The sequence below is a fragment of the Anoplopoma fimbria genome, chromosome 4, assembly GCF_027596085.1.
Source record: "Anoplopoma fimbria isolate UVic2021 breed Golden Eagle Sablefish chromosome 4, Afim_UVic_2022, whole genome shotgun sequence".
In the NCBI taxonomy this organism is placed as follows: domain Eukaryota; kingdom Metazoa; phylum Chordata; class Actinopteri; order Perciformes; family Anoplopomatidae; genus Anoplopoma; species Anoplopoma fimbria.
The window spans coordinates 25,937,422-25,950,236 of NC_072452.1; the positions used below are offsets into that span (position 1 = coordinate 25,937,422).

General features: G+C 31.2%; 1 protein-coding gene and 1 long non-coding RNA gene across 4 annotated transcripts in view; both read right to left on the bottom strand.

Moving 5' to 3' along the window:
* Positions 1-3,116, bottom strand: part of nfkb1 (nuclear factor of kappa light polypeptide gene enhancer in B-cells 1) — a 29,911-nt gene extending 26,795 nt beyond the window's left edge. The window contains exons 1-3 of one of the 2 annotated variants that reach the window (XM_054597414.1): positions 2,827-3,116; positions 1,460-1,503; positions 325-406 (exon numbers count right to left, since the gene is read on the bottom strand). In XM_054597414.1, coding sequence (XP_054453389.1) covers positions 325-406; positions 1,460-1,498 — 121 coding nt within the window. In that variant the 5' untranslated portion in view covers positions 1,499-1,503; positions 2,827-3,116. Of the gene's footprint in view, positions 1-324; positions 407-1,459; positions 1,504-2,816 lie in introns of both variants that reach the window. The other variant, XM_054597413.1, reaches the window with a different exon arrangement.
* Positions 3,117-8,671: 5,555 nt separating this feature from the next.
* Positions 8,672-12,787, bottom strand: LOC129090167 (uncharacterized). Of its 2 annotated transcripts, none has more exons than XR_008531184.1 (3): positions 9,389-12,787; positions 9,291-9,347; positions 8,672-9,239 (listed from the first exon to the last, which is right to left on the bottom strand). It is a non-coding gene; the product is annotated as an uncharacterized LOC129090167 (long non-coding RNA). The 2 variants fall into 2 exon arrangements; XR_008531183.1 differs by having other exon boundaries at positions 8,672-9,258.
* Between the last annotated feature and the right edge of the window lie 28 nt (positions 12,788-12,815).

The window sequence follows — 12,815 nt, forward strand, 5'->3', positions numbered from 1 at the left end:
ATCAGATCGTCCATAACTGCAAATCAGTGGACACACTCGATCTGATTATCCGAGTTTGTGTGTTTTGTCAAAGAATTGTCTGTTTAAAAGGTTCCAGTTTAATACCTGAGAAGGGAGGGTCAAACAAATGTGGAATAACAGGTTTGATAAACACACAGTAGCTGTTTATTCCACTTTGATTTCTTAAGCTGCTCTGTGAAACCGCCGTGTAACTACAGTCAGTTCTGCCAGCAATAACAAACAGCTGCTTGTTGAACATTGGACCAACAGTTGAGCAGAGACGCTGAGCCTCTCTAACAGCAGGTGTGAAGGTTAGACGCTCACCTGTCCGCATGGACGTGGTCTGAGACATCACGTGGAAATTTTGCATGTCCCACAGCGGATCCATTATGATGTTGTCGAACATCTGGAAGAAGAAGTCGGGACAACTGATGAGAAGACTCTCCACACCAAAGCTCCAAGTAGAAACACATCATTTAGAAATATGTAAACAATGATCCATTTAGGAGTGCAATTAACGATTATTTTCATTTTAGATTATTTTCACAGTTAATTTATTCGTTCTTTAGTCCATAAAATCGTAAATAAGGATCTATGAGTGTTTCCCAGAGGCCAAAGATGACTCAAATATGTTCAGTTTACTGTCACGGAGACGGAAAGAAACCAGAAAATATTCACATTAACAGAAAGTGGAATAAGAAAATGTTTAGATTTATTCTTCAACATTTACTCAAACCTATTAATTTAAAGGTGGAAAACTAATCAATTAATCTTTGCAGCTCATATCGATTTCTTCATTAGGTTCCCATTTTTGTGGGGATAAAAACGTATTAAAATTTTTTTTTTTAAACTGTTGTCTTTTTAGTTTTTTAGTAACAAAATAATATTTTTTGACATTCAAATATTTTTTAGGTTTCTGTTTTGTTATATTTTATTATGTCTTCACCTTTTAAAAACTATACATTTTAACGACTTTTGTTTGTAGTTTTATTTTTACTGAGCTGCATATAAGACGTTTCTTTCTTTCCCACATTGAGTTTTTATAATTCAACAAACAGTACCAGTCAAAAGTTTGGACACACCTTCTCATTCAATGGTTTTTCTTTATTTTTATTTTTTTCTACATTGTAGATTAATATTGAAGACATCCAAACTATGAAGGAACACATGTGGAATTATGTGGTAAACAAACAAATGCTCAACAAACCAGAATATGTTTTATATTTTAGATTCTTCAAAGTAGTTGAATGAGAAGGTGTGAACAAACTTTTGACTGGTACTGTAACAAGAATTATTGAGAATGAATTGTCTGGTTTCTGGTCCTGAATCAGTTATAACTTATATTTTAACAACATATTTTACTGATTATAATGAGATATCTCAACCTTGTTATAACAGTATTTACTCTGCTGCTGTTCTGCTGTACAGATAGATGAAGATCAGTTAGAGGTGAGTTTACCTGGTGGGTAGTATTAAGGTAATGGTCGTCTCCAGCCATGGTGTCTGCAGGTCAAAGGTCAAAATACAACAATTACACCCAATGTATAACATACAGTGGAAATTATAAAGTTTGACTATCAACAGATGATACTGAAGGAAACAATATAAATCACTTTATTTATTTATAATTTGACTTTTTAAAAGCCTAAAGCTCTGAAAATATTAACCGAAATATTTATTTTTTTAACATACATTGTTATTAACAATATAAATAATTGGGTATTGTTTTTTGTTTTATTATAAACACATCTGTATTTATCAAAACAAGACAAAAAACATGACTCACAATATATATATAATTATGACTATATGTGTTTATTTATTTACAAATAAACATACATTGTTTTTTTAACAATATTATTACAATATATATAATTATATGACTATATGTGTTTATTTATTTATTACCAATAAACAGACATTGTTATTAACAATATAAATAATTATGGTATTGTTTTTGTTTTATTATAAACACATCTGTATTTATCAAAACAAGACAAAAAAGACAAAAAATAGTGACTCACAAATAATATATATAATTATATGACTATATGTGTTTATTTATTCATTACCAATAAACATACATTGTTATTAACAATATAAATAATTGGGTATTGTTTTTGTTTTATTATAAACACATCTGTATTTATCAAAACAAGACAAAAAACATGACTCACAATATATATAATTATATGACTATATGTGTTTATTTATTTACTACCAATAAACACACATTGTTATTGTTACTAGTGTTAATAAATAAACCCTTGTTGCTGCTTGGCTCCGCGCGTTCCCGCTCAGGATCTCATGAACGCGCCTCGCTAGCATGTGGCTAACAGTTAGCTCGCCGCTTCAACACAACGCGAGACTCCGTCCAGAAACCAGCCATTTTCACGGTTATTTGTTTATTTACATGACGAAACACGAGCTGAAGACCACGCACGTCGACACGCTCACGAATTATGTTTAAAAAAACAATAAAACTTTAAGTTTTAGTGGCAAAGACACGTGCGTCGCGGTGCAGAGATGGAGGAAAACCAGTGGAGAGAGAAGCTCCCAGTAAACGGCTTCCACCACCACTCCCAGTGCCGCTCCGGGTGAGGTAGCGACGCAGAACCCACCAGTGGACCCAGCTCTACCAGAACACGTCTTTAATTCTCACGCAGGACACTCACACGCTCTCTGACAAGGACTACAAAAACACCCAAAAATAGTTGTTTTTGAAAAAAAGTGAGTGTCGTGACGTCACCGCAGCCAATGCGGAAGTGAGCGGCATGGCGCGGGTTTGACGCGCTGCGCCGGGGCGTGCGGCTCACCTGGGCTCACCTGGGCGCCGGTGCCGGACAGTACTTAGTCCCAGGTCCTCGGTGCTTCCTTCCTCGGGTCCTCGGGTCCTCGGTTCCTAGGTTCCTAGGTCCTCATCGGGTCGCCGTGCAGCGGATCCATCCGCAGCAGCCGGGTTCAGGCGCAGAGTGTCGTGACGCGGCGGAGGAGGAGGCGGAGTCACGACACGTCATAACAGTTTACGGGAGAGAGGGAGAGAGAGGGTTCTGTTGCTCCGCAGCAGTGAAGGGTCTCTGTGTGTGTCTGTGTCTGTGTCTCTACTGAAGCTCTGGTTTCCTTCCCCACTGGAAATTCCCTGTGACGTCAGAGAGAGGAGGGGTTAGAAAAAGAAGAGAAAGAAAATGAGGAGGTCTCACTCTGAGGGGTTTAAAAAAAGAAATAATTATTTGTTTTTTTTTTTTTTCAAAAGAGTACAAATTAGGATATTAACATACACATTTGGTCAATTATTTTGTAATATTATTATTAATAATAATAATAATAATAATAGTAAAATAAAGTAAGTAACAAATAACCAAAATTAAATACGTAAAAACTTTATCTTTTTTTTTTTTTTTTTCAAAAGAGTACAAATTAGGAAATCAACATACACATTTGGTAAAATATTTTTGTAATATTAATAATAATAAAATTAAGTAAGTAACAAATAACCAAAATAAATACGTAAAAACTTTTTAAAAAAAACTTTTTTTTTTTCAAAAGAGTACAAATTAGGAAATCAACATACACATTTGGTGAAATATTTTGTAATTATTATTAATAATATTAATAGTAAAATAAAGTAAGTAACAAATAACCAAAAGAGTACAAATCAGGAAATCAACATACACATTTGGTCAATTATTTGGTCAAATATTTTGTATTATTATTATTAATAATAATAATAATAATAGTAAAATAAAGTAAGTAACAAATAACCAAAATGAAATACGTAAAAACTTTAAAAATAATTCTTTTTTGTTTTTTTTTTCAAAAGAGTACAAATTAGGAAATCAACATACAGTTTTGGTGAAATATTTTGTATATTATTATTAATATTAATAGTAAAATAAAGTAAGTAACAAATAACCAAAATGAAATACGTAAAAACTTTAAAAATAATTCTTTGTTTTTTTTTTTTCAAAAGAGTACAAATTAGGAAATCAACATACACATTTGGTTATAATATTAATAATAATATAAAATAAAGTAAGTAACAAATAACCAAAATGAAATATTTAAAAACTTTTCTTTGTTTGTTTTTTTCAAAAGAGTACAAATCAGGAAATCAACATACACATTTGGTGAAATATTTTGTATTATTAATATTAATATTACAAAATAAAGTAAGTAACAAATAACCAAAAGAGTACAAATCAGGAAATCAACATACATTTTTGGTAAAATATTTTTGTAATATTAATGATAATAGTAAAATAAAGTAAGTAACAAATAACCAAAATGAAATACGTAAAAACTTTAAAAATAATTCTTTTTTTTTTTCAAAAGAGTACAAATTAAGAAATCAACATACACATTTGGTCAAATATTTTGTATTATTAATATTAATAATAATAATAATAATAAATAGTAAAATAAAGTAAGTAACAAATAACCAAAATGAAATACATAAAAACTTCAAAAAACATTCTGTTTTATTTTTTTCAAAAGAGTACAAATTAGGATATTAATAATAATAATTTGGTGAAATAGTTTTGTAAATTAACCAAAATGAAATAGTAAAATAAACTTTAAAAAAAATTATTATTTTTTTTTCAAAACAGTACAAATTAGGAAAATCAACATACACATTTGGTTATAATATTAATAATAATAGTAAAATAAAGTAAGTAAACAAATAACCAAAATGAAATATAAAAACATTTTTCTTTGTTTGTTTTTTTTTCAAAAGAGTACAAATTAGGAAATCAACATACACATTTGGTTATAATATTAATAATAATAGTAAAATAAAAAAGTAAGTAACAAATAACCAAAATGAAATACGTAAAAACTTTTCTTTGTTTGTTTTTTTCAAAAGAGTACAAATTAGGAAATCAACATACACATTTGGTCAAATTATTATTAATAATAATAATAATAATAATAAATAAAGTAAAATAAAGTAAGTAACAAATAACCAAAATGAAATACGTAAAAACTTTTCATTTGTTTTTTTTTTTCAAAAGAGTACAAATTAGGAAATCAACATACACATTTGGTGAAATTATAATATTAATAATAATAAGTAAAATAAAGTAAGTAACAAATAACCAAAATGAAATACGTAAAAACTTTTCTTTCTTTTTTTTTTTTTTTCAAAAGAGTACAAATTAGGAAATCAACATACACATTTGGTCAAATATAATTTGTAATATTAATAATAATAATAATAATAATAGTAAAGTAAGTAACAAATAACCAAAATGAAATACATAAAAACTTTAAAAATTATTCTTTTTATTTTTTTCAAAAGAGTACAAATTAGGAAATCAACATACACATTTGGTAAAATATTTTTTAATAATAAATTAATAATAATAGTAAAATAAAGTAAGTAACAAATAACCAAAATGAAATACGTAAAAACTTTAAAAAAAATTTTGTTTTTTTTTCAAAAGAGTACAAATTAGGAAATCAACATACACATTTGGTAAATTATTTTGTAATAATAATAATAATAATAATAATAATAATAGTTAAATAAAGTAAGTAACAAATAACCAAAATGAAATATGTAAAAACTTTTCATTTGTTTTTTTTTTTCAAAAGAGTACAAATCAGGATATCAACATACACATTTGGTCAAATATGTTTGTAATATTAATAATAATAGTAAAATAAAGTAAGTAACAAATAACCTAAATAAAATACATAAAAACTTTAAAAAACAAAAGAACATTTTTTTCTTTTTTTTTTTTAATTCTATTTTTATTTTATTTTTATTGTATAATATGTGTATTTATTATCTGTTTCTGTGTAGTTGAGCTGCTGCAACACCCGAATTCCCCCCATGGGGATCAATAAAGGAATATAATAACATTACATTTACATTACAGTCATTTAGCAGACGCTTTTATCCAAAGCGACTTACAATAAATGTATTCAACATAGGTATTCAAGAGAACTACTAGTCACCAGAAGTTATAAGTGCATCTCCTTTCTTAAACAAGCATCTAAGAGCATAAACCAGAGCAAAAGTATAGTACAGAAACAATTATTATGTCACAAACAATATAAACAGCAGGAAGGTTTGTTGTTTGCTATGACATGAGTATATCTTATTATGACGTGACCACTCATAACAACATATTCAAATATTCTCAAACGAATTCTGTGAAAAAAAACCCAACAATTCAAAAACATTAAACCACAGATGCTGGGACCAAACAATACACAGTATGACTATTCTGTGTAAATATAGGCCTACAATCCTTAAACCTTAAAAAAACAAAACATGAGAGTTGATACCACATAGGCTTACAGGTTCATTTAATTATGTCACAAACAATATAACAGCAGGAAGGTTTGTTGTTTGCTATGACATGAGTATATCTTATTATGACGTGACCACTCATAACAACATATTCAAATATTCTCAAACGAATTCTGTGAAAAAAAACCAACAATTCAAAAACATTAAACCACAGATGCTGGGACCAAGAAATACACAGTATGACTATTCTGTATATAAAGGCCTACATATCGAATTTAATTTAATAAAACCAACTATGAATAGCACAGACAAGGGTTTATGCTTTTTAAAAAAGTGTATACAAATAAAATACATCGGAAATGTTACAAACAATACAAAAGTAGTAAACTAAAGAATACCAAATACCAAAGAAAGCTTGATTGTACACCAAAAGGCTTGTAAAGGCAAATAGTTTCACACATTTCATCTGGATTGATTTTTAATAATAATAAATGGGTTTGAAATTTGCTTTTCTTAAAATAACATTTTTAAATCGTTTCTCTTTTTGAAGTATTTTTCTTGACCTCAGAGGAAAATCATGACTGTGTAATAATCACAGGTCATGCATGAAATATTTTCAGCAGTTTATTGCAGTTAGAGCATTTGTAAATTAAACTATTTAAAATTATATGTAATTACATTGTAAAAAAGTATTAAATGTTATGTTTAGCTTCTCAACAGAAAAGGAAAGGACAAATGTAGTGCAATAAAATGTACAATATTTCTCTCTGAGATGTAGTGCAGTAGAAGTATTTAGTAGATAAAATTGAAGAATACTCAAGTTAAGTATAAGTACTTCAAGATTGGAAGTAAATGTACTAAATTACTTTCCTATCAGTGGGCTGAGCTCATGTCCCTGAGGAACACCAGCGAATAAATAATCGTACATTAGATGATATGCAGAGTGAGCCCTCCTGTCCGTCAGAGACCGTCTTTGGGGTAGGCCGGTGACCTTTTGCCCCCTGCTGGTCAAACACAGCAGCACCACAGCTCCCAGTCCGACCACTGGGAGAAAGTTCACATCTTCTAAATCTATAAATCTAACTAGAGGGTTAAAAAAATATATATTTTAAATAATATTCACATTTATCTAAAAAGAAATTGTGATTCAAAAGATCTTTCAAATAATTATTGTTGCAAAGTTTTATGTGTTTGTTTGTTTGTTTGTTTGTTTTTTGTTGGAAAATGTGTCATTTCCAGCCTCTTTATCTTATTTATTATTTAAATGTCTGTATATGCACGATCTGTTTTTCACATATTTACTCACCACGAGAGTATATATTTTACATATTATCTTAATTCATATTTCCCTTTAATAAATGCTCTGCAAGCTTGTATCCTATTTAAATTAAATATTCCTGATATTTTTAAAGCTTTATTTGGTCTATTTCTTTCCAAAACACGTCTTCTTTCAGACTTGTGGAAATAAAACATTTATTTTACCACTTTTCTTTTGCTTGTGTAGATTTCTTCTAAATTCGCCAAAAGTTATAATTAGATAATACCTCATTTGCATATTTAAACATACATTTTTAGAAAACTTGTAGTAGTCATCTGTAGAAGTTTCATGTTGATATCTATGAGTTATTTTTATTTTGCTTATTCACCTTTACCCCTTGTGGGCGTCAGAAGGGACAAGTTTAAAAAACTGTTCCATAAAACAAGTAATTTTGTCTCACATGACAAATAATTTCCTCTGATTCATATTTTGATAAATTCATTTTAACTCATTCATCTGTCTGACTTCATTTAATCCAGTTTAATTTGAATATTTGAGCAAAACTTTAGTGTAGAAATACTCTGTTACAAGTTTAAATCATGTAATCATTTTTTTTTTTACTTAATTAACAATTATTGTATTGAATTATTGGCATAGAAATATACTTAAAGTACCAAAAATAAGTATTAATTATGCAGATTTACACATTTTAAATGAAATAAGTACATGTTTTTATAAAAATAAATCGTTATTTAAGCTGTCAGACAAATAAAAGGAAAAACTAGTAAAAAGGACAACATTTCTCTCTGAGATGAAGTGAAGTAAAAGTATCATGTAGCAGGAAATGGAAGTACTCGAGTACTTCAAAGATTTACTTAAGTACATGTGAAACATTTTGAAGATTCATTTGTCACCGTTTAAAAAATAAATCTGACATAAAGACGTCTTTAGTTCTGAGAAGTTCCTTAGTTTATTTTGATTAAACACATCAGTTATTTGAACATATATGTACATATATATTTGTACTACATATTTGTACTACATATTCAGCTTTAGTTGTTACAACATTCATAATTACCTGAACGTCACATCTAAGAGCGTCAATAAAACAATTAGTGCAATTTTACAGTTAAAACATTTGAAAAAAAAAAAAAAAAAAAAAAAACAATTGCAAAAATATACATTTCATCTATTTAATAAAAGTTCAGTTAATAAAACCGAAACTTTACAGCAAAACAAATCTGGAGGCACGTTGAGCTGAAACACACGAAAACATCAGAGCACTGAGGGTTTAGATGAGGCACTACAAACACCTCCACCTGTAAGACAACACCTCCACCTGTAAGACAACACGTTCTCCTGCAGGACAAACATCGAACTGCAGGATTAACATCGACCTGAAGGACAAAACCTCCACCTGAAGAACAGACATCCATCTAAAGAGCAAAGCTCCACCTGCAGCTCAAACCTCCACCTGAAGAGCAATCATCCACCTGCAGAACAATCATCCACCTGCAGAACAAATCATCCACCTGCAGAACAAACCTCCACCTGAAGAACAATCATCCACCTGCAGAACAAACCTCCACCTGAAGAACAATCATCCACCTGCAGGACAAACCTCCACCTGAAGAACAATCATCCACCTGCAGGACAAACCTCCACCTGAAGAACAATCATCCACCTGCAGAACAAACCTCCACCTGAAGAACAATCATCCACCTGCAGGACTAACCTCAACCTGCAGGACAAACCTCCAGGACAATCATCCACCTGCAGGACAAACCTCCACCTGAAGAACAATCATCCACCTGCAGAACAAACCTCCACCTGAAGAACAATCCTCCATCTGCAGAACCAAAATCATCCACCTGCAGAACAAACCTCCACCTGAAGAACAATCATCCACCTGCAGGACTAACCTCAACCTGCAGGACAAACATCCACCTGAAGAACAATCCTCCATCTGCAGAACCAATATCGTCCTGCAGATCAAACCTCCACCTGCAGGACAAACATCCTTCTAGAGAACAAACCTCCACCTGGTCTGCTCTCAGAGGGGCGGGGCTTAAAGACGACAGGTGGGTCTAACGCTACGAGGCACTACGGACGCAGAGAAGCAGGAAAACACTGCACATCTTTAAACATTGAACCACGAATAAAAGTGAAACCGATGACGAGATTTTGAAACACATGAAGGGAGAATTTTACATTCCCAAAGATTTACTGTTTTGGATGCATGAGAAAATATTTACTCAAAAAGTGCACAGATTCTATTTTAATTCAATCATTTCAAATCTGTTTCTAATATGATTCAGAATATCTCCATCTGATAGAATGATGCAGCCATTAAAACATTAACATTTAAAAAAAACTGAAGCTTCAGATTCTTAGTTTGTGCACTTTTTGAGCTTTAAAAGGAGCTTCGTCCCTTTTTCTTTTTAATTTTCTTTGTTGGCCTTTTGTGGATTACTTTTGCAAGATTATTTACTTGTTAGCTGGGTTGAACATTTTGCCGTTTTTGACACTATTTTCCTTTAAATGACATCATCGTTTGTCCAAATGAACCTCATCAAATCTGAAAATCCTTTGACTAGTAGGATTCATCTTTAGTGGTGGAACATCAGCTGCAGGATTTGTTCTGCTTTGTTTTTAATCTGAAGGCGAGACAGCTGGTTGTTCATCTTTGTATTCCTGTAAATCTCTTTTATCTTTTGGTGGATTTCAGTTCGTTTCTATCAAATTCAACTTGCAGAGAAGAGAAACTTCTTGTCACTTCCTGTTTGAGGTTGTATTATTATTTAAATGTCCTGAAAGATGTATTTTTATATCATGTGCAAGCAAGAAAAAAAAACTATCTTTCAGTACGATGGGACTCCGTATCATCTAGTGGTAAAGCACCTTTATGGAAAAACAATTGGTGCATTTAAGGACACTGAGATTTTACAACTTACGGCTACATTTCTGATGCGAAAAACAAGTTAATTCCTATTTCAATGACGTCTGTGTTTGTCTTCTATGCTTGACTTTCAAGAAAAAGACAAAAGAAAGATTTTGGATCCAAGAAATACCTAAAAATGAAACCAAAGAGGAGTTTCCAAAAACTTTAAATATCCCTAAACGTCTCAGCAAGTTTCAAGAATCTGCAAGTTGATTTCTATTGAAATGAAGTGAAACCAATTTCTCAAGTCATTCTAAGAACAAATGAAGAATAATTTGGAAGATGATGTGCAGGATGATGAAGTATTAACGGTTTAAAACACATAAAACCAGCAGTTGTGGTTCTTTAACAGCGACAGACCGACTCGTTTCTGTGAATAAAGAGGAGATAAAATGCTGTAAATGCACAACACTCAGAACTACAGTACTTCATGCATGTAATAAAACACTGTGACAGTATCTCCTATGTGTACAGTTTAAACTACTCACAGCTACACGTCAGTACACACAGTACTGTCGACTGTAGGAAACACTTCTGACTACTGATGAAGCTCAGTTTTACTCCACAGACAATGAAACGTAACAGTTAATGCCACCGATGTATCTGATCCACGTTCATTCAAAGCCAGAAACTCTCACTGTAATCTTAATTTATTAAAGACATTAAATGTGCATTAAACTTCTTGTTCAATCAATAAGTCCGCTCATAAAACGTCTTAAATAAGATACTTTTTGAATGAAGTTTGGTTTGAGGCTTTGAATAAAAACAAGATCCTTGATTCTAAACTCTGAATTTTAACATATTATTCTAGCACCAAATAACATCAAAATAAATCAGTTAATGCAGGAAAGAAAAAAAAACACCAAAGTACAGTGATCAAATACTGTTGTGGCTACATGAAGCTGAGACCTTCAGCATAAGATATGCTTGTCATTAAATATCTGAGTTTTTCTTTTCGTTCTGCATCTCTGGGAATGTGGACGAAGTTCCCGTGTCCGTATAAACTGGCAGCAGAAGCTCATCTTTGACAAGTTTCCTTGTGGCAGCAAATAAACTAATGCATCATTTTATGCTGTCGACCAGAACAGCTGAAAATCTAATAATAAAATGTAAAAAGAAATTTGATTAGAGTTGTATCATATCAAATATGATAATTATTGTAGACTTGGCAATGTTGTTTTCCTTGTTTTAACTCATTCACGGTTAAATACTAAAATGTTTTGATAAATCTTTCCTAAATTAATCAATTTTCCCTTCAAATGGCAAATAATTAAAAGAACTAATATTGTGATCAATACAGTTATTTCCCCTCATAGTTAATGACCATTAATTACTTTATTTGTTGACTCAAATCAATTTTCAATTACAAATTAAGATTTGTTTTAGTAAATCTATACCTTCTTATCCTCACTTTACTTTACAAATTTAGTTTTGTTTTGGCGTACAAGCAAGCTAGCTAACTTTCAATAAAACGTTAACTAGCTTACAGGCTCGTAATGGTGCCGTTCTATGGTAATGTATAGTTCTGCCTTTAATCACAAATGGCACAGCATTATGACAATTACTAACGGGACGTTTTCTCTTTATGTAGTTACATGGCTTTGGTGGAAAAGGCATTTACCAACAACTACAAAAATAGCAGATTTTCTCCTTTAAATTTGGGTTTGCTGCTCAACAACTTAGCTAAACTTCAGCTAAATAAGACTCATTTAGCTAACCGCTACCAGAGAGGACGGAAACAAGAAAGAGTTAGTCCTACATCACAGCTGAATGTGTGTTAGCATTAACGGAAAACAGTGTAAAGCAGCACAGTTTCCATCGCAGCATCAACACCACCGGCAGAGTTTCACTGTGTTTGTTGTTACGTTCTGCAGTCCTCATCGGAAATCTGGACTAAAAGAGTCAACTCTGTTCTGCAGCACGATTCTAGAAGACGTTAACCAGCTAACTAAATAAACACACAAAGTTATTGACTTTCATTTTACAAGCTAGTGTTCACCGGCTCTGTATTCAGCCTTCCAAAAGTACGTTTTTGAATTGTTTGACGGTAAAACATCCCACTTCAGCTCACATGTCTTGGATGGTTTTACGTTTTGAAACGTATAATTCAGATTTTTTTTCTCGTGATTTTACAGTTTAAAAGATAATTGTTGTTTATGTGTCGATCAAAACTAAATTGTTACGTTAAGGCCGCTAACTTGGTCACTTTTAATATGATCCCATTAGCCATATGCTAACCAATATTAGCCTATAATATTTACTTCAGCTTTCTCTTCTTTTAACATTGTAGTTTTTCTAACTTTTACTAAGATACTTTATCTAAAATGAATTAGAATGCACTGCAAAAAACAAGTTAA